Source organism: Octodon degus, unplaced genomic scaffold (assembly GCF_000260255.1).
Source record: "Octodon degus isolate 3935 unplaced genomic scaffold, OctDeg1.0 scaffold00035, whole genome shotgun sequence".
NCBI lineage: Eukaryota > Metazoa > Chordata > Mammalia > Rodentia > Octodontidae > Octodon > Octodon degus.
The window spans coordinates 15182654-15204574 of record NW_004524611.1 but is presented as its reverse complement, the minus strand read 5'-3'; the positions used below and the strand labels follow the sequence as shown (position 1 = coordinate 15204574).

The window sequence follows — 21921 nt, the reverse complement described above, 5'->3', positions numbered from 1 at the left end:
ATGGGTACCATACTTTAGTTTTCACTTGCCATTTACCTATAAGGAAAGAAGCTTAGCATCTTGTTTAAGTGAATTGTCATCTACTTGGGTTTTGGTTTTTTTGTTGTTTTTTTTTAACCTTTGTATGTTGTTGTTTTGTGGTACTGGAGATTGAACTCAGGGCCTTTGAACTGAGCTACATCCCCAGCCCTTACTCTCTGAGACAGGATCTTGCTAGTTACCAAACTGTCCAGGCTGGGCTTGAACTTGTGATCCTCCTGCCTCACCCTCCCAGAGTGGCGAGATTACAGGTTCTCCCCACCACACCTCACTTCACCTTTCTATTATTTATGTGCAGGATTCACAGTCTGGATATCATATCTTTGTAAGGATCGATGTGTTACTACTATCTTCTCCACCCTTTGGCTTGTCTTTCCTCATTCTTAATTGCATTTTTTTTTTGGTTAGCAGAAGTTTTTAATTTTGATAAAATCCAATTTACCCAGTTTTTATTTCATGTTTGGTTCCATACGTGTCCTGGTTAAGAAATCTTTGCCTACCAGTGAATATCTTTTGAATCTGTCCCTTCATTTTGCCCAGCTCCTGCTGCCAGGTGCCTCTGTTCCACTGCCCTGTCCCCCACCAATGTCCTGCCCCACTTTCTGTCCCCTCCACCCAGCCTTCTGTCCCCTCCACCCATGCTACAGCCCACATGGCCCTCTTGCCCACAGACAGGTCTGATTCCTCTTGTGCAGTTCCTGAGACTGGCAAGACCCTGGCACACACTAGGTACTCAATAAAAGCTGTATAAAGGGAGGCAATGTTCTGCGACCCAGCTGGGGACCATTAAAACTGTCAATTAGTTCTAAACACCAGCTCATCGGGAACAGTTGAGCAGAGCCAGGGAACCAGAGCATTTTGGAAAAACCAACACGATAGGAATGTTCACTGTCTCCCCAGCCGGAGTGCTCAGCACGCAAACTCAGACCTTAGCATGATTTATTCTTGCTTCACCCCAACCTGTGGGACAGGAGGAGCCTCCCCAGTGCCCTCGGGCTGAAGGAGCCCCTGCTGACTCTGAAAGCAGGGTGGGTCTGTGTCTCCTAGTCTTTCTCTTCACCATGCGTGATGACGTAGCACAGGTTCCTGTAGTCCAGGTTGCCGCACACATCTGGTGGGAAAGCTGCAAACATCTGTTTGACCTGGGGAAGGGGCAAGGAGTCAGGCTGGACCAGGGATGAGTAGGGGCCAGAGTGGGGACCTTTGGTACCCTGAAGGCCACACTCACCTCCTCCTCACTGAACCGGTCTGCCTGGGTCATGAGCTTCTCCTTGATGCTGCTCGAGGAGAGAAGAAGTCATGTCCAGGGTAAAGGCAGAACCCAGCAGTGATGCGGAGGACAGGGCCAGCCTGGCGCTGACACCTGAGCTCCTGGCATCTCTCTGAGCCCCAGCTGCCTCCTTTATAAGCCAGGCTCACCACCAGCCTTGGGTGGGGATCAAACAGAATGACCTCAAGACCCCATCATGACCTTGAGACCTCTGATTCCCACGATCAACCTTAGGGTCACTTAGGGGGACACTCGGGCCCCTGGAGCCTCTTGATCTTATTCTTGGCACTCTGACTTTTCCAGTTTGCGACTTTTGCTAACATCTGCATGGCATTGCACAGACAACAGGAAGCTTGTCAAGGGTATGGGAAGGCCTGCTATGCTGGGGCCTCTCGGACATTAGCTCTCCCAGACGTGGGAAATGGGTTCTCTGACCCTCCTCTATGTGGAGGGAAACTGAGGCTCAGGAAGCCTTAGGACTTGCCAGATGTCCCAGAGTGTGGCTGTGCCAATGTGGAGCCTGTACCACTTATTATTGAGGAGGACAGCTGGTCACAGCCACCAGAGTCTCCTGGGACCACAGGAGCCACACTAGGTCTGTGCACAAGGGAATGGCATCCCCTGGAACTTGGGGCCCTTGCAGGGTTTACTTGGGGGACTTGGTGGACAGGGATGGGTTCTGAGGGCTAGGCAGCCCCACGCACTCTGGTGTCCTCTGGCGCCACTGAGGACCGACACACATTTTCCATTATTTATGTTACTACGGGACAGTCACAGTTTCCAACTCCCCAGGCTGGGGACTTTTCACAGACTCTGTTTCAACCAGAGCTTCCTCTGTGGCCTATCTGGCCAGCAGCCATATCATCCGGGTCCTGTGGCCCAGGGAGGAGTCTTCTTTCCCAAATTGGGTCCCCAGATGTCTCCAGCTCCGTCCTCAAGCTGGGAGGAGACAGTATGAAGCGCTTGCAGCCCCTTCACAGCCTGGGAGTCTGTCAGACCCTACCCCACAGGAAGGGGTACTGATGGGCAGCAGGACTCCCCACACCCTGACCTCCAAAAGCCTGTACTGGTGGACAGCTCCCCTGTCCTGGGCCGCCATGGCCCAGCCAGGCTCAGAAGGCATCCCTGGGATGCTGGGCAGCGAGCAGTCACTGCCCCCCTGGGGCTTCCAAGGGAGAGGCTCCCAGCCCCATAGGCCCCCTGGGGCAGCGCCTACCTCCACAATGCTGTCTCACAGGCTGCACATGGCCACCCAAGCTGAGCTGGCCTCCTCCCCAGCCCTGCTTCCTTCCCCAAGTCCACCCAGGCTGTGATGGACAACCAGCTCAATCCTCACCACACCCTGGGTCCCCTGAGCACTGTCACCTGCTTTTTTACTGACCCACTCATCTGTCCCTTCTGGTTTTCCCATGCACCCCACACAGCCCTGTCCCATGTGGCCCCTGCCCATGTCCCTGAGCTTCATCTCCCCCACCCCACCTCTGCCCACATCTTCCAGCTCTCTGCCCACAGGTGTCAAGCCCTGACCCTTTGCAGGCTCTGTTCCCCACCTAAAATGCTGTTCCTGCCCTATGCAACCTGAGACCTCCTTCAAGTACCACCTCTGTCCCCACCCCATTCCCGTCACTGGGAAGCCTTCCTTGAATGACCCCCCCACACACACACACACCCTTCCTATCCTCTTCAGAGGGGGACACCAAGGCCTGGGCCAGAGAAGGGACATCAGAAGACCTGGCCAGATACTACAAAGCTCAGCAGAGTTCTGGGTGGAAGAGGAGACCATATTGCCACCCACTCAGCCCATGTATCCCCTGAGTCCTTGGGGGGGGTGAAGCCCTCGGTGAGTAGGGGACTTACAAGTCAGCCTTGACGAACCCTTTCCCTTCGGTGTCAAACACCTTGAAGGCGTGGAGAATGGTCTCCTCCGGGTCGGTGCCTACAAGCAAGCAACACATGGAGTAGGGAGAGAGGTAGGAGAGACCCTCCATAGACAGGTGCCTGGGTCTCTGACTCCACTCCAAACCGAGGCCCAACTCCTCTTGTTACAAAAGAAGAGGGTCAGTGAGATAGCTCAGCAGATTAAGTAAGCACTTGCTTAGGCAAGCACAGGGACTGAAGTTCGATCCCCAGCACCACAGGCCGTGCTGGCCCTGCCCCTGAGGGTGCCGAGTGGGCAACAGAGACCACGTGTGGTGGCACACAGCTATAATTCAGCACTGGGGAGGCTGAAAACAGGAGGATCACTATGAGTCCAAGCTGTGTAGTGAGACCCTATGCATTAAAAATGGTGGGGGGCCTTGTTTCAGGGATACAAGTGAGAGTAAGAGCACAATGGAACTGCACACATGGACCCATGAACAACCTGCACAACTGCACACAGACACCCTACTTGCTGTGTTCTTAACCCTCCTGACAATTGCTCCTATTTTATAGGTGGAAACTGAGGCTTAGACAGGTTACAGTGTCTGTCTTGCCAAGTTCTTGAAACTGATATGGATGGTTACAGGATCGGTGAGCCTGGGGCAGCCACTCCAGGGCCTCACTCATTGCCCGCTGTGCACGGAGCCTGTGAGTGAAGGAAAAGGATCTCTGAACTTGGGGACTGGGGCGGAGCTGGGTCAGCCCCCTGCAGGGGTCTTCAGGACTGTCCCGCTGGAAGTGTCAGGAGGTAGGAGGGTGGGTGGCAGTGCAGCCAGCCCAGAGCTGGTCATCACTTGCATGGCTTTGATTTTGGTTTTTTTTTGGCAGAACCAGGGACTGAACTCAGGGCCTTGTGTTTGCCGGGGAAGCGCTTATTCCACTGAGCCATCTCCCCAGCCCTCACTTGCATGGCTTTGAGAAAAGCTGCATTGGAATAAATGCTCCTGATTTTTGTGTTTTGTTGAGGGGGGGTACGGGACTTGAACTCAGGACCTCATACTCGCCAGGCTGAGACACTGAGTTAAATTCCTGGCTCCTAATAAATGCTTCTGAATCCCACAGTAGCCTTGAATACCCTGCACCCTCATTCTTCTAGTGCAGAAAGTGAGGCCCAGCAGGAGGAAGGGTCCTTGCCCGAGGCTACCCAGGCAGCACGAATTGCATAACCTGACGACCCTCACCTGGACCTCTTTCCCCTGTGACAATTCACCTTAAGCCTCCTTCATTTCCCCACTGCTGCCAGTCAGGGGAGCAGAGGTGGTGTCTGCTGCCCCTCATACGACCCGCTGGATAATGCACTGTGGCTGGATTTCAACACACATCCATGAGTTGGGCTGCAAACAGCGCGAGTGCCCTCCCAGGCTCTAGGCCTGTAGTTTTGCTACTGCCCCGAGGGAGACCCGAGCACCCTGGATAGTAGACACCACGCAGAGGAAAATGAGGCCTAGAGGCTTTCCCTGACTTCCCTGAGAGTCCACTCATAAGAGAAGGGAGGATTTAACCCACTTCTGTGGATACCCAAGTGCCCTGTTTCTCCCGCCACTGGAGCTCCTGCCAACCAACCTGGTCATGGCCACCTGTGCTCCTCTATTAGACTGGATTGGGACCATCTCTGTCTCTCCCATCACACTGGAAGCTCATCCAGAATAAGGAAGGCAGTGTCCAAGTCACTCAGTCTCTGAGGCTGCCTGGGGGTGTGGGAGGGTTCAGAGCCTAGGCTGCTCTGGTTGTGCCAACCCGGAGCTACTGCAGGGTGGAGACCCGGCTTCCTATGCAGGGCTGGCAGAGGCTGAGCCCCGAGCTGGCTGTGCTGGGATGAATGGAGAGGTCAGAGGGCCATGATGGGGCTACTGTAATATCTGAGCTCTGGAGGCCCCAGCCTCCCAGACTTCAGCAATTAGCTGAAAACTTCCAGTGACTTTGAAGAGGCCTCACAGCTGGGGCCAGTTTGTGATGGGCTCCCACAGCCCTGGGTGGACCAGGCCCAGCTGGCGGCCCCTCACCTCTCTGGCCACTCCCTGCGTGGGGGCTGGGAGGACCAGGAACATGGTCCCCAGAGGAGGCCTCTGCTCCAGGCCTGTGGACCTCATAAAACCAGCTGCAGAGTGGCTGCTTCCCGTCACTGGGAATCTCACGACATTCTCCTATCCCAATTAGCGGGATGAGGCGGTGCCGCCCCAGCCCCTGCCAGCCTGGCTGCTGGTCTGTCACGCAGGCTTGGCCACATTCAAATGACAGGCCATGGGCCCCTGCACAGACGAAAAAGCTGAAGCCTTGCGGGCCCCTGGCTCACCACTCCAGCTCAGCCACAGCAAGGGCCTGTGCCTCACCTAGGCTGCCAACAGGCCACGGCCCTCCACAGCTAGAAGAGCTCACCCCTTCCCCAGAGAACCTTGAAGCTCAGGTCTCAGCCCTTCCAGGCTCAAGTTGCAGCCTCTCAGGATCCTGCTTCCCCGGCTATAAACTGGGACCAGTAGCTGGGCATGGTGGCACGCACTGTGATCCTAGCACTTTGGAAGGCTGAGGCAGAACCACTGCAAGGTCAAGCCCTTCCTGGGCAATTTAGTGAGACCTATATCAAAATTGAAAATGAAAAAAAGGCTGGGGATATAGTCTGTACAAAGGCCCTGGATTCAATCTCCAGTACTACCAAAAAAAAAAAAAAAAGTGGAGGGCAAGTTCCTGCTCTGTTGGGCTACTGGCTGGAGCCACCCAGTTCACTAGGCAGTGCTTGCCCTGACCCAGAGCTCTGGACTTCTGAGTTCTTCCGGGAGGTGGACATGGGCCTGAAAACAATCTCTAGCAGCTTCCATGATTCAAAGGCTGCCCTAGAGAGGGTGCCCAGCCTCCCAGCCCCAGCGTCCTCACCTCTCACCCCCAGGCTGATCGTGGACCTCTTTCTGGCTCTGGAATCAAGCAGGTGTTATGTGCAGATGCTGCGGTATTCTCCTCTGCCAGGACACTACTGATCTCCTATGATATTAATAGGACTTGCCCAATAGTGGGCTCCAAAAAACACTGCCACCAGAACCTGTGTCACCATACTTGGGAAAAGGGACTTTATAGATACTAGTCAAAGATCTTGAGATGACAAGATCATTCTGGAATCTATAGACAGGTCCTTAAATCCAGTGACAATTGTCCTTATCAGAGGAAGGCAGAGAGCCAGGATTAGGGGGAGAGGGGACCATGTGACCCTGAGATGGACATGGGAGTCAGGCAGCCACTGGAGGCTGGGACAGATTCTCCCCTGGGGCTCAGCGAGCCTTGCCCAACTAGATTTCAGACTGCTAGACACCCTAAAAGTGAGAATACAGTTCTGATGTTTGACACCACCATATTTGTAGTCATTTGTCACAGAAGTTTAGGAATAAATCCTCCTTGTGTAGACTAAAAATGGAGGTGGAGAGAACAGACAGGTCTGCCCAAGGTCACCCCCAGTCTTGTCTTCCATCCTGTGGGAGGCCAGATCTAGATACCAGATCTGGCTAAGGCAAGGAAGACATCAGATGGCAACAGGTGACAGTGGGTAACAAAAGTGTCCACCTCTGGGACAACCCAGGCAGGCCCTTCTTTCTACCCACAAAACTCTTAAGCTCTGAGGATATCATTAGAGGGCCTCTGAGGTCTGGCAGAGAAAGAGCACAGGGAAAAAGAGGCCCTAATGCTGTGTTGGCAGATGGCAGCAGCGAGGGCCTGGGTCCAGACTTAGACTCCAGGGGAGCCACTTGTTTGCTGGGGCCCTGGGGCAGGGGTCACAACCTCTCTGAGCCTCCTTTGAGTCTTTATTTCTGAAAAGCAGCTCCCTGAGCTTTTCTTGGGGGCTGTGGTGACTATCACAGGACAAGGTTGGTAACCTGTCCAGGACTGGGTTTGTCACTGTTGCCCTTTTCCCCACAACACCCCTATGCCTGCCCCCCAATGGCAGGGGCATCAAAGCACAGCAGAGGGGAGGCAGGAGGAAGAGAGGGGGGTACTGACCTTGGGGTGAGTATAGGACTCAACAGCAGTTGGAAACTGAGACAGGGCCTCGGGGTGCTGTATGTACCCAGAAACTGGCATCATGGGCCATGCTGTGTTCCCACCTGTGTCCATGTCCAAGGGCTGGGGCTGGCAGGGTGCAGGGGACTTGTCTACCTCCAGCTTCAAGGTCCTGTCCCTCGGGCCACTCACCCTTGAGCTTCTCCCCAAACATGGTCAGGAAGACGGTGAAGTTGATGGGCCCAGGAGCCTCCTTCACCATGGCCTCTAGCTCCTCATTCTTGACATTGATGCGGCCTGGGGAGGACAGCAAGAGGGGGACCCAGGACCAAGAAGGGGTCAAAAGGACCTTGTGAGAGGCAGCCGAGGAGAGACCCCCAGTCTCCCAGCTCTACTGTCCCACCCGCATGACACAGTCCTGAAGTCTTGATCCCTGGGGGAGGGGCCTGCAGGGACCACTAGTGGGGGTACACAGCTGCCAAGGTCTCATGTACCCCTGGGAGTGGGGACTCTGGATTCCTCAGGATCCCAGTGGACATGCTGATTCCTGGGGACTCAGGACCCAGCAGAGATGACCTAGTGATATCTCTTCTCCCACCCAACCCTACCAGAGCCCCAAGTTTTCTCCCTGGCAGCTGACATCCCATGACCCCTCATCACCCCAGGCCTTTGCCCAGGCTGTTCCTGTCCTGGGAGATCCTTATTGCCCAGGTTCTCGCCCTCAAGCCTGGGGACCTCCCCCACCTTCCGGGCGGCTCCCTCCTCTGCATCCCTTGGCTCATGACCCCTCCATCCCTGAACCCCCACTCTTGCTGGGTGGCCTGGCCTTGGTCCCACCCCAAGCCCCAAGCTTCCCTAGCTGCTGGGCCACCCACCCAGTGCAGCAAAGGTGTCTCTCAGGTCCTCTTTGTCGATGAAGCCGTCCCGGTTCTGGTCCATGATGGTGAAGGCCTGGCAGAGACACTGGTGCTGAGCAGGCATCAGCCTGCCCAGCACAGCTCACTTGGCACCATCCCCCTGGGGCTGTCCCCTACCCCCTGCTGCCCCAAGGACCTCATCACAGGCCCCTTCAGCCACCCAGCCACCCAGCAGGCTGCCAGCATCCCTTCTTTACAGAGCAGGAAACAGGCTCAGAGAGACAAAGGCATTGGCTGGGGTCACCCAGGAGGCATAGACTCAGGTACAGGGAGAAACGGGCTGCCTTTCAGGCTCTGCAGCATGCCATGGGCTGCTGAGGGCCAACTGAGCTTCTGACTTTCTTCTCCGTGTCCCTGTGTTCTTTTTAATCTTCCCATGGCCTAGGGGACAGTGACTGACCTCCTTAAACTCCTGGATCTGCGACTGATCGAACATGGAGAAGACATTGGAGCTGGCTCCCCCTTCCACTCTCTTCCTGGCTCTCCGGGGTGCCTGCAAGGGAGTGGGGAGGTCTTGTGTGGTGGCATGGATGGGGAGACTTATTCTATCCTCTGTCCCTGTCCCCTCCCCTGCCATCCTCCACCACAGCTGTAATTTCACCTTGTCCATCTGCAAAAAGCTTCCTGAAGGTTCTCAGGATCATGTCTGGGTCTTGGGCAAAATCTGTCTCTCCCTGTATTCCCGATATTCTTTCATCCCCCTCCAGGGTCCCTTCTCACTCCAACCTCACTCTGAGCTACCTGCCACCCAGCAACTGCTCCTGCACCCCACACTCAGAAAGACTTCCCATTTTCCTTCTAGAAGAATCCTATATATCAGCTCCTCTACTTAGTCTAAGAAGCCTTTTCTGACCTCCCAGACCACACATTCTCTCTGCTCTGGAGCTGTCACCTGCCTGGCATGCGCCACACTGTTCTCCCATTTCTGTCCCTTTCTGTGCCCTCAACTAAGTGGAGACCCCAACAGTGAGGTCCATTGTGTCCCATCCTTGGCTTCTCCACCCCACCCCACCCCTGGCCCCCAGTGGTGTCAGGCCATTTTGGAAAGTAGCTGCCCAGAGCCCAGACTCCACTTCTGTGGCAGGTAGAGTGGCTGCCTCCCACATGGAGCCATCTCCTTGTCTGGCTGGCCGCCTTCCGCCTTTTCAGGATGGCGTGGAGCCTGAGGGCTGCCACTGACACTGGTGAAAGTTCCAAGTCCCCAGTACCCCTGGAAGGGTCTCCCTTCAGCAGCCATCATTGCAGACTCCAGTCCTGGGGGTTCCCCAAACTGGCCTTGACAGGGGAAGAAAGCTACCCAGGTGTCCTAGGAGAGAGGCGAAGGGGCAGCTCCCACCACTAGCTCAGCCAGCGCCACCCTCCACCAAGCCCTCATCTGGACGCCCAGCCTGAGCTCTGCCTGTGCCCCGCCCCTCACCCCTGCGCCTGTGTGGTCTCCCCTGCCCCCATCCAGCCCTCACCCCCACTTCCCTCCGGCTCCTGGGCCCTTGTTGGAGCAGCAGCACCCGGCTGACTTATAATTAGCTTTTACTGGGTGCTTTGTCTCCGCTAATCCTTTGAAAGGGGGCTGGCAGGGCGGCTGGGATGTTAGGGTGCTGTAAAACCTCTGTAATATTTATAAATCCCTTCAGACAGCATAAAGAAAAGAACTTCCCTGCAGAGTTCAGCTCACATAATTACATATACATTTCCCTCTGATTAATAAAAAATGATCACTTCCGTCTGGGGGATATTCTGCCTTTTCTTGCTCAGATCTAGCTTCAGCCTCACTCCCCCGCCCCCACCCCAGCCTCTCAAAGCCAACTTCCTCAGCACAGGCCACCCTACTGTGGTCCAGAGCTCTTCAGGGGAGGGAGCTCTGAGGCCTGGGCCCTGGCTGTCTTGCGACCTCCCCTCTATGATGGACCCCTGAAAAAATAAGATCCCCTGAAAGGAGCATCCCAGGAAAGATGTGGCCCACAAGACCTGAGTTCTCTTCGGACTTTGCTGCTCACAGCCTCTGTGTGGTACTGAGAAACACACTTAACTTCTCTGAGCCTCAGTTTCCCCCTGATAAAAGCAAGAGAATGCCCACCTCAAAGTATCAGGACATGTATTGAATACCTGTGCCTGATGCCTGGTTCTGGGACCCAGAGGTGAATCAAAACCTGTCCTTGTCCCCAAAGAACTCACAGTCCAGAAGCCATAGAGGACGACAGAGGGGACGCAGATGCCTAGCCTGATTCAGGCCAGGAGTGACTTGTGGGGGCAGAAAGTAAGACACAGGCCTCAAAGAGCAATAAAATATGCAGGGGACCCAAGGGGCTGGATCACAGGGACAGGGACAGTGGCAGGTGAACCCCATGCCTTGGGCTGGGGCAGCACAAGGGGCAGAGGCTGAATGAGTATGCTGCCTACCTACTGACCCCCAGCCCCAGCAGGAGTCAGGCCTGCTCAGCTTCCACCATGAAGCCTCCAAGTTTGGCTCACCCACCTCCCTCCACTGATCCTCACTTGCCCCCTATTTTGACTTCAGTAGCCCCCCACCCCTGAGTTCAAGAAAGCAGAGACCCCAAGCATAACCTGCATGGACAAACTGGCTACCCTTCAAGATCTGATGAAGCCAGACCAAGATGAGCATCAGGCCAAAGCCAAGACTGAAGCAGTGCATCAGGTCAAGGTCAAGGTCAAGGTCAAGGGGGAGTTGAGGCACAAGATGAGAGTTAGAATCCCACAGGATGAGATCAAGGTGAAGAATGAGCTTGAGATTGGTGCTGGAGCTGGGAGGATGACCGTGTGGACAGGAGGAAGGGGTCTGCTCCCCAAAGCTGGGGAGCTGAGCTCCTAGGGACAGCAGAGGTGCAGGGAGGGTGGCCCCAGCCTACCATGGTCTGGAGTGTTCCCTGGAGCTGCAGCAGAGCTAGGGCCACTGGGGAGTGGCTCCTTAAATAGTGCTCCTCAGGGCCTGGCACTGTTCCAGGTCCCGAGAATAGTTTGGAAGATGACCAAGAACAGGATGGGTACCTCTCTGCCAGACACCTCCTCAGGGGCATTGGGAGTGGGTAGGATTGTGGGATCACTGGGTAAAAACTATTGATCTAGAGACTGCCTAAGCCCAGAGGATCTCCGTGAGCATTGAGCCAACTGTTTTCTCTCCAGCCAGGGGACCAGTGCTCAGGAAGGGCCAGAGGCCAAGGGCCCACAGTAAGTCAAGACCTAAACCAGCTGGAATGACTTGGCGTTGGTCCGTGGAGGACAGGGCCACCCGCGCCAGCTGGGCACACACAGGGACTGAACTTGACCTGACTCCTGGAGCTGTGGAGTTCTGGATGGGATGCCAATCTCTAGGAGTCCAAGTCCTCTTGTGGGATGGGGGACAGACACATGACACCCACCCAGTCTACTAATGGACTCATGGAGACCATTTCTGCCCCCATCTGGCCTCAACCAATGTGGCTACAATTGTCCCTCAGTATTTGTGGGGAACGGGCTCCAGAAAGAACCTTGGGATACCCAGATCTGAGGGTACTCGGGCGCTTAGATAAGTGGCTCAGTGTTTGCATAGAACCTGAGTGCCTCTCATATGTTCTACACTGTCTGGGTGGCTTCTAATACCTGATACCATGGAAATACTCTGTAAATAGTTGCTGGACTACTGTGTAGGGAACAATAAGAAAAAGCCTGCACCTGTCCAGTGCAAGCACAATCATTTCTCCTAGCATGTCCCATCCACTGCAGATTTAGCTCTTGGCTGCAGGACCCATAGACACAGAGGCCCATCAGGATTGCTCTGTGGTCAGCAGGACCCCTGTTGCCAATTGCCCACCCCTCCCCAGGGAACCATTCGGGGCTTAAAATGCTCAAGGTGTTGAGAGAATAAAGAAACAAGAACATTTGAATATTTGGTCTCAGTCTGCCCTGCTCCCTCTCCACAAACCCATCCTGGCTAGACCTCTCGCCAAGATGTATTCCCCACGTGTGCCAGGCTTAGCCCACACTTGGCCCTAGGAAACTCTTCCAGGTCCAGGCCAGCCCTGGTGGCCCCAGCGTGGCCTCCAAGGCCTCCTCTGTCCATCTGGCCATGTTGGTTGCTGTGTGGGAACAGCACATCTGATCAGTTTCCAGGGCTGGCAGGGCTGGGCTCAGGCTGTGAGCCACAGGTCCCCAGGAGCTGGAGAGCTTAACTGTCCCCGGAGGTGGCCTCAGGCCTCCAGGCCCTGGTACTGCTGATCCCCTCCCTTGGGAGAGGCCCTGTGACACAAGTTGAAAAAGGGCCAGTCTATGTTCTGAAACACATCTCTTCCCAGTCAGCCTTTACTTCATTTTCCAGGGAAGGAAACTGAGGCACACAGGGATTTAGATCACTCCTCAAGGCTGGCAAGAGTTGGTACCAAGATGAGAGGTGCTGTCTCTAGTAGTTCCATTAGGAAGTTTCTAGATGTTTCCAGAAAGTTCTCCTTGACCTCTCTCCCAGCCATCTCTGACTATAGATGCATGCCCCTGACCAGCCCCTTTGGCCTCACTGAACACCTGGAATGAAACCAACTAGGCCTTGGCAGGATGCATCTTGACCCATTTTGACCCACTTCTGGTGTGCCCCCCTTGGGGGGGGGACCAAATGCATTCTCTAAAGCTGATCAGCAGGCAGGGGTAAAGGTACATACATCTGACTCTTTAGACAAGAACCCTCGATTCTAGGCTCAGCCAGCCTCGACCTCCTGCAGGAAATGGGCTGTGTGACCATTGCAGGTTCCTGGTCCTTCCTGGACCCATGCAGGGGGATTGGAAGACACCATGTCAGCTGTGGAGTGTGGTCTCAGAGCCTGGACATGAGGCCTCCTGGCTATGGCTCTAACTTCTGATCCCAGTGGTCCCTGGTTCCTTGCTACTGCATGCCAGATCTGAGCTCCTTCCTCTGGGGATCACACCCGGGACCTCAGTGTTGCTCTAGAAAGCCTAGGACAGCCTGAGCAAGCAGAGGGCCTGAGCTGGCCACTGAGGTCAAGGGCCAATGAGAGTCACAGTGAGCCAGGGCAGAATCACAACAGAGTTTACAAGAAAGAGCCAATCAACTCAAACTGACAAACCCACCAGATGCTCTGGAGAACTAAGAATTCATGCTTGATGAATCCCAGGCTTGGAATGTTTCAGTAACCTAGGAAGACAGTATACAGTGGGTCTGTCCATCCTTTAACTGTTATTGAGCTTTTACTAAGTACAGGGCACTGGAGACAGCAGTGAATCACACAGATAGCTGTCAGGGAACTTGGAGAGAGACTGCCGCTACCTTTCAGAGGAAATGCTGCAGGCTGGTACCCAACAGACTGGCCTAGAAGAACGCATTGTGCCTGTTCTGGGGAGTAGATCAGGTAACTGTACTGGTTACCTCAGAGAGCCCACCAGTCCCAACAGGTGTGAAATCACGCAGTGCAAGCGTCCAGACGCACAACCTGTCTATAATTGATTTCAGGTCACTTGGTGGGGGGGGGGGGCTTGCCCCTTGCTTTTTCCCTGCCATCAAAACTTCAGCTATGTTTGTAGCAGGGCACTGTGGCCACAAGCTCCTTGAACAGGCGGCCTCTTGCGTGTTTCTGCGGCATAGTGGATGCCCAGCCTTCTGGACCACAGCTATAAAATCTGCAAGAGGCATTTTGGAAAACATTCTTCTTCATTTTAAAGGTTTCCTTGTCTTTTCTAAGTGGCTCCAAATTAGAGGAAGGCTCCAGACAGGGGCAGGGTCTGGAAAGGAGGGGACAGCAGGGAAAAAACAGACCATCCCCTAATTGCCCTCAAAATCTCAGTCATTTCATCAGTAATTAGCAAGCTGGGAATGCAAGAGGAAGCTTCTTTTGGGGATGGAAGGAGGAGAAGGCCAAGCAGCCCCAAATCTGGGTTCTGGCTGGATTATTAGCTGCTATGGCCAGAACCAGCCTCCACCCTCTGGGCAGCTTGCCTCTTGGGAGCCCCACAATTCTCCTAGGTGTGGGGACCATGGGGCTGTCCCCACTCCCAACCTGGAGTCTCTTTCTGTATATGTGACCAAAGAGAAAACAGGGATGGTGGCAAGGGGCTGGCAATGGCAACCTGTGGTTTTGGGTGTTTCCCCTGGACCCAGCAGGATATGTGTCCCTAGACCACAGGGAGTTGTCATTCAGTGTGGTGACATTTGGGGAATGGTAAGGAGCTGGGCTTCCTGGACAGACTAAACAGGGAAGGCCATGTATCTATCTTCCTGGCTCTTTCCGAGGGCCTGGGGGCCACTGTTCCAGCAGTGCATTCTGGGAGCCTGAGAGATACGTCTCTTGTCTCAGTGGTCTGGTCACAGGCAGTCACAATTCCAACCAATGACCAGACAGGAGTCAAAGCCACTGTTGGTAAGCGGCACCATGTCCTGGGTAGAGAATAATGGCTTTACTACTGGTCCCCTCACAGGAGACTGCTTTGGTACAGATTGCCCTATAAAGAATCAGCCTAACCAGTATGATGGTGCATGCTAGTAACCCCAGCATTGAGAAGCTGAGGCAGGAAGATCACCACAAGTATTTAGCTCCAGTCTGAGCTACACGGTGGGTTCAAGGCCAGCCTGAGCTACATAGCAAGACCCTGTCTCAAGACAAACAACAAAGAAACAACAAAAAAAAAAAGAATCACCCCAAAGCCTAGTGGTGTATTCCTTGGGTCAGAGGCCCATTAATGGCTGTGTGAGGATGGCTGTCATGAAATCTGGGACTCCCACAGTGAAAATGATCTTGCTGAAGCCATCTAGAAGTGGAAGGCTCAATGTGGTGGCTCAAGGCTGCCACACAAATATCCTCAAAAACAAGGTGGGCACTTCATAGCTTTTTGTGACAAAGCCTCAGCAATTGCACAGTGACACTTCTGCTTTGATAAAGATTGCCCTGTGAGGAATCAGCCTAACGAATATGGTGTTTTATGACAGATATGTGGCCTACCTGTCTGGTCTGTCTCTCTTGGTCAAAGCAGCCACCCAAGCCTGCTTGTTGGCAAAGAAAGAAGATACAGGCCCTGACTCCCAAAGGTGGAGTGCTAAGGAATTGGCAGATTTTTTGTTTTGTATACTGAATTACGGAGAAAGAAAGGAAGGAAAGAAAGAAAATAAAAAGTTGGAGACGGGATCTTGCTAAGTTGACAAATTGCCCAGGTTAGGCTTGAACCTATGACCTTCCTGCCTCAGCTTCCCAAAGTGCTGGGTTTACACCTTGCCTGGCCTAGAGATATATTTGACAGCCACCACTCCCACCCAGCCAGGGCTCAGGGATTCTCAGAAAGTGGCATTTGGTCTCGGAGCTGGCAGAGAGAAGCTGGAATTGAGACTCAAGCCCAAGGGACTCTGTCTCACAGCCAAGGACGTGAGCCCAGAGAGGCAGGAAGTTCCTCCAGAGTGGGACGCTGTGGTGGGTGGCAGTCTACACCAGGAAGTCTTGAGTTTGGAGAAGGTTCTTAGCAGGAAAGAGGGGCCAGGCTGAGAGCATGCAGGGACAGCCTGTGTGCCAGCTCCCTCCAGCTCAGCCTGGGTACCAGCAGCAAACCTGCTGGGCCCCAGTGTCCACACAGGCTCTTCTGACCCCCTGACCAGCTGGGGCATAGAGGCTCCTGCTGTCTCCTCCTGCCTTCCTCCTGACAGCTATAGGAATGGAGCTTAGAGGCCCAGGGCCACTTCCTCCTGCTGCTGCTGTGTCAGCCCTCACCTTAGCTATGATGGACAAGGGTGCTTAGGATAGAGCATGCTCTGTGCCCAGTGTAGGGAGTGTTGCTAGGGGGCTCAATGCGGAAAAGAACACAACATAAGAAGAGCCCAAGAGGAATCTGGTGAGGTATTGTATGTGCTGTAATCCCAGCACTCTAGGAGGCTGAGGCAGGAGGATTATAAATTCAAGCCTAGCTGAGGCGATTTAGGGAAATCCTATCTCAAAAAGCAAAACTGGGGATGTAGCTAAGTACAAAGGATCTAAGTTTGATCTCCAGTACTGCAAAATAATAACAGCTCACCTAAGTTTGCAGACCAAAATTAGAGAAAAAGGAGGGCCACAAGGAAAGCCAACGTTTTGGCCCTAACTTTCCAAGGTCAATTAAGACTCAGGACATATGAGAACTTGTACTGTAATGTCACATAACTCAGTAGTGTCCCAAATTTTCTGATCAAGGAGATTATGGGGCCAAAGGGGAAAGTGATCTATGATGTAGAGTGTGCCTAAGGAGAGTCCCATGGAGAGAAAACATTCTCTCAGGCTTTCACAGAGAGCACATTGGCCAAGCAATGGCCATGACTCATCCACATGGCTAACACTGACAAAGGATCTACAATCTGAGGTACAGGATCTCAGGATAAATCCTGAGGGGATTTCACTGACCTTGCCAGACCCAAAAGCTACAACTCTTGTTGCATAAGTCCTGCTTTACCTTGGTCTTAACCATCCAGCAGAAAAGTATAAAAACGAAGTATAAGAAGTAAAGCCATGCTGTTATGTTGAGCTGTAGGGGACTCAGGTCAACAATTTCTGACATTGCCAGTGAAGCAGAAGACCCAATACTATTATGGACTACTGGACTCTTTTAGAATATTTTGCTGAGTTAACACACCTATAATATTCAAATAACGGAACTTAACAAAAAAAGGGGATACAGATGAATGTCCATTTTGTATCTGTGTATTCAAAATGGTTAGGATAGATATATATTACATTCTCTTAATGAATAGAGTGATTTGTTCTAATGGTGTTTGTAGATAAGATATCATGCCCACATCTTGTACAGCAATTAACCACTAGGAAGAATGTATGCAATGTGTTAATTATTGAAACTGTCCCACCAATTTGGTTTGAAGCTGTCTCATTGCTATTTGTTTCCCAATAAAATTATGGGGAAAAAATAAAATTTTTTGAAAAATAATAATAATAATAATAATAATAATAATAACAGCTCAAGGGGGTCATGTGGAGAAGAAAAGGGGCACATACTGCCCTTGGGAGCTGGCAGGGCTTCAGCCCATGGTTCCTTTTCTTTCCCCCAAGAGCCAGGTAAGCCTGCATTCCTGGACAGCTGAGGAAACTGAGGCATAGAGTAGGAACAAGCTTGTTTAAGGTGCCCCTCAAGACTTCCAGCCAGGACCCTGCCAGAGGCCTCTTCACACAGCTCTGGGTCTGGCCAGCAGCAGGAATACCACAAACTGTAATCATATCAAGCCACATCCTGAGGCCTTAACAAAGCCAGTAGCTCAGCAACATGCCATGCAGGCTGGCTCTGGGTGGCTCACAGAGATCACAAATGACCCCAGAAGTGAGCCAGCAGTTTGGGCCACTTCCCCAACCAGGGATTCTCTTCCTCAGGCTAGCCTCAGGCCGTCACAGGAGGGACAGTGGAAGCAGACGCGACCCTTCAGCAGCCCCCAGTCAGTGGGCTGATCTGCAGGGACTCTGGGGCCTTGCGAAGCCTGCCTGTCTGACCGCTACTGCATGTGCCTAGTCTCCAAGGCCTCCGCTCCCCTGCCTACGGTGTGGAGCTGGTCACATTGCAGTGCAAGTTTGCTATGAGGATCAGAACACTGTGTCTGGATCTCAATGAATTATTATCAATACTGGCAGCAAATGCTGTCTGGTCATGAGCAAAGAACACTCCAGTCCCTGATAAGGTCCCTCCAAGCATGCCTGACCCGGCCCTCCTGGCCCGGTTTTCCTGGCCCAGTATACACAAGGGCAGCTCCAGATGGTGGCTTCCCAGGAAACACACACCATGTCTCACTCATCCTGGGTGACGTTGGTGGGATCTTCATGGGCTGTGCCCATGGACAGCTGCTGCCGTAGTTGCTGGCTCAGATGCTTGGGCCAGGTCCTGCCCTGGGACGTCACTGCCGGACAAAGGGAAAGTAATCAGAACCCACATCAATTTCATCCTTACTTCAGTCATACAAGGCAAGAAAATGATGCCTTTCCAAAGTCAGCAGGAAGCCACGTGCCGTGTGGTGCACACCTCAGCGCTCAGGGGGCTGAGGCAGGGGAACTAGTACAAGTTCAAGGCCAGCCAAGTTAAATAGTGAATTCAAGGCCAGCCTGCACTCCATAATGAGACCCTGTCTCAAAAACAAAAAAAAAACAAAAAAAAAAAAACAGTTAGCTGGAAGCCAGGTGCTATGGTGACTCACGCCTGTAATCCCAGCAACCTAAGAGGCTGAAGCAGGAGGATTACAAATTGGAGCCCAGCCTGGGTGCTCATCAAATTAGTGTGACTCTGTCTCAAAATAAAAAATAAAGGGCAGATGTGGTGGCACACACATGTAATTCCAGCACTCAGGAGGCTGAGGCAGAAAGATCTCAGAAAGTTTGAGGCTAGCCTGGGCTGCACAGTGAGTTGAACATCAGCCTGAACCATACAGTGAAACCTTGTCATAAATAAATAACTCTTTTTTTTTTTAATTTTTTTTTTTTAACATTTATTTATTGTGTGTGTGTGTGTGGCCAGCTCAGCCCACCAGGGGGCGCGGCTGGCTGGCATGTGGTGCTGGAGGATCGAACCGTCGTCCCTGTGCTTTGCCAAGCTTGTTCCAAGTAGGTGCTTTAGACCACTGAGCCATCTCTCCAGCCCCAATAAATAACTCTTTTAATGGTAGATGTTATAAAAAGAAATAAGAGCCTGGGATACAGCTCAGCAGCACAGCGCCTGTCTGACAAGTGCAAGGTCATGAGTTTAACTCCCAGTACCAAAAAAGAAATAAGAAATTAAAAAGGACTTGGGGATGTGGCTCAGTGCAAAGGCCCTGGGATTAATCCCCAGTACTGCCATACTTATGCACACACATAGAAAATTGAATGAAAAATTTACCAGCTGGAATTTTTTTCCCTGAGCCAGTCACTTGCAGATAAACAGCACTTCAGCCAGCAAGACCCCAAATCACCTAGCTGTATAAGTGTTTTCTCCAGAAACTACTAAAGGACCCACTCTCTCCCTCCTATCCTTCCCTTCTCACTTCTTTTCCTTCTACTCCCTTCTCCCTCCTCCTTCCTTCCTCTTCACAGAGCACTAGAGAGGCCCTAATCCAATTCTCATAAAAAACAAAACTTGGAAAATGGAGCAGGGTGGTGCACACCTTCCATCCCAGCACCCAGGAGGCTGAGGCAGGAGGATCACCAGCAGTTTGAGGCCAGCCTGGACAACTGAATAAAAGGGTGTCTCAACAAACCACAAAAAAGAAAAGCAGGGGACTTGCACACAAACACACAGAGAGAAGATGGTGTTGAGAGAAGCTAGCAATAGCCAGGGGCCACCTGGGCCTGGCAGATGCTGGGAGAGGAACATAGTACAGCCTCTCACTGCCGCCGACTCCCAGGTGCCCTCCTTCCAGACAGCAGGTGTGGGAAGCAACAGAGAGTGACGTCAAGGAAGAGAACCAGACAGCCACATTCCAGCCAGGTGGTCAAGGTCCCCAGCAGCAGCAGGAACTCATCTTTGCTTGTTTTTCTGCTCATCTTAATACTGTGTTTGCTGTGTAAAGAAAGCAACTAGTTAGCTCCACAGTCTTTGTTCCTGAGCTCAGAATCTTACTCATCATCAGAAAGAAGCAGGAGAAATAGCAAAGGAGGGATCTCCCCGACACCCGAGCAGCGTCCAGGGCAGGAGGGGCCCCTAAATGCAAGAGCAAGACGAGGATGGCGGAAGTGCTGCTTCTCCAGAATCTAGATCCTGAGTTCTAGATTATGGTGACATCTTTGGTGGGTGTGCACATGCTGAGCTCATCAAACGATGTGCTTTGGGCTGGCCAAATAGCTCAGCAGATTAAAGTGCCTGCAAACAGGCACAGGGACCAGGGATTTGAGATGGCAATTAAGACTGGGCATGGTGGCATGTGCCTGTAATCCCAGCTCTTGGGAGGCTGTAAACAGGCAGATCACTACAAGTCCGATCTGCTAGTGAGACCCTGAACACCCTGTAGACCCTTCCCTAAAATACAAAGAAAAAGAAAAGAAAAACTTGTGTGCTTTAAATAAGCGCAGTTTATTGGACATCCACATATCTTATTAGAGCTGTTTTGTAAACACAATAAGTCAGGTGAAGTGGAGCATGTCCCATCAGGAAGCTGGGGCTGGAGCATCTCAAGTTCAAGCCTAGCCTGGGCAGTTTAGCGACACCTTGGCAATTAAAAAACTAAAAAAGACTGAAGGGTAGCTCAGTGAGTACTTGCCTAGCATGTGTGAGGCCCTGGGTTCCATCTCTAGCACCGAAATAACAATAAAGCAAAGCAAGCCCCAAGGCTAGACCCGGCAGGCTGGGCAGGGGTCTCTGCTGGAAGAGTAGAAAGGTTTCCCTAGAACATTGGGCTCTTCTCTTTCCCAGTTCTTAGCTGGCTTCTCTGGGAGGCGTCCAGCCACCCTGGTGTCCCAGGATGAGGGACTGGCTGTTTTAAAGACAACTATGGGGCACTGTGGGGCTGAGGTGGAGGGACAGGAGTCAGTGAACACTGGCAGGGGGTTGCTGTCAGCCACAGGAATGGACACTTGAGATGGGAGGCTGTCCCGAACCAGCGGGTCAGTCAAAGAAGGTCACCTGGGGGAGGAACGGGGAATTGAAGAGGGGACCAAGGACAGGAGACACGAGAAATGAAGACAAGACAGGATTCTGATCAAGTCTCGTTTACTTAGGGGAGGTGCTGGGTATATATAGTGGAGGCATAGGGAAAAGACGATGGCGGGTAAAAGGCACGAGTAACTAGGCAACTGGGCTATGACAGGAAGTCCCACCTCCTGGGCATAGCAGGAGACTTGTGGGAAATAGGCGGGGTAAGAACTAGGAACCTAGCTCATCAGAGGTAGGGGAGGAGGAACCTGGAAACCCACTTGCAATAGGATTGGAGGCCTGGAGTTATTGTGCCTGCCGCAGGAGGCAAACACCAAAGATGGCAAAGAGTGAAAACAAAACTTCGTGGATCTCTAAGTGTCCTGTCCCTGGACAGCTTGTTACAAGCTGCTTGGGATTGAGTGTTGGATTTCCATTTTATTCCTATCTTCGTGTACCTCCCTTTCAGAAGGGGACCATTTATCCTCTACCATTGTACGCCGAGAACATATAACTTGTGTTTTGATTTTTACAGCTTACAGCTTGAAGCTAAGGGTTTGCCTTAAGTCTCGGAGGAGGCTTTTGGTCTTGGACTTTTGAACACTGCTGGAACCACTGAGACTCTGGGGGAAGGGATGAGTGGCTTTTGGGCTGTATGAGAGATGGCTACATCATGTTAGGCAAAATTACAACCCTGCTATTGGCTCTATCTGGATATTAAGGGTGGTTTAAATATGCTGTTTTGGTGTCAGGTTGACAAGAGGCAGATCTGGGGTGGTTAATTTTGATTGTCAGCTTCGTTAGTTTGAGAGAAACCTCTGCAATTAGCAAAGCACACTTCTGGGTGAGTCTGGGTGTGTCACGGATGTGTGGCCTTAGGGACTCTATCTGGTCCCTGCCCCCCTCCTCTACGACCCCTCACTGCTCTCTGCTTCATGGCTGCCACCAGGTGAGCAGTTCTCCCTTCTGCCATTGTCTCAGTTACTCTTCTCTCGTTGCTGGGACAAATACCCGACACCCAAAATGACCCAAGGAAAGGTTTACATAGCTCAGAGTTACTGGAGGTTTCAGTTCAAACTCAGCAGGCTCCAAGGCAGAGCGGCACATGGCAGAGAGCAACCTTTCATGGTGGTAAAGAGCAAGAGAGCAAAATGGAGGAGTAGCAGCAACAATTGGCTACAGAGAGGAAGTCTGTCTCTCTCTTTCTCTGTCTCTCTTATGTTAGTTTCAGGCTATCTGCCCCAGGGTAAG

General features: G+C 52.5%; 1 protein-coding gene across 5 annotated transcripts; it reads right to left on the bottom strand.

Annotated features, from left to right (window-relative positions):
• Positions 1–981: 981 nt before the first annotated feature.
• Positions 982–17916, bottom strand: Myl10 (myosin light chain 10). 5 transcript variants are annotated; one of them, XM_023714528.1, is made up of 7 exons: positions 17856–17916; positions 8528–8620; positions 8086–8161; positions 7403–7507; positions 3167–3245; positions 1268–1316; positions 982–1181 (listed from the first exon to the last, which is right to left on the bottom strand). In XM_023714528.1, the coding sequence occupies exons 1-7, from the start codon at positions 17856–17858 to the stop codon at positions 1083–1085; spliced, it is 504 nt and encodes a 167-aa protein (XP_023570296.1). In that variant the 5' UTR covers positions 17859–17916; the 3' UTR covers positions 982–1082. The 5 variants fall into 5 exon arrangements, with proteins under 5 accessions (XP_023570296.1, XP_023570294.1, XP_023570297.1 ...); XM_023714526.1 differs by having other exon boundaries at positions 8086–8195; positions 17856–17910; XM_023714529.1 differs by lacking the exon at positions 17856–17916 and adding an exon at positions 10992–11015 and having other exon boundaries at positions 8086–8195.
• Positions 17917–21921: the final 4005 nt, after the last annotated feature.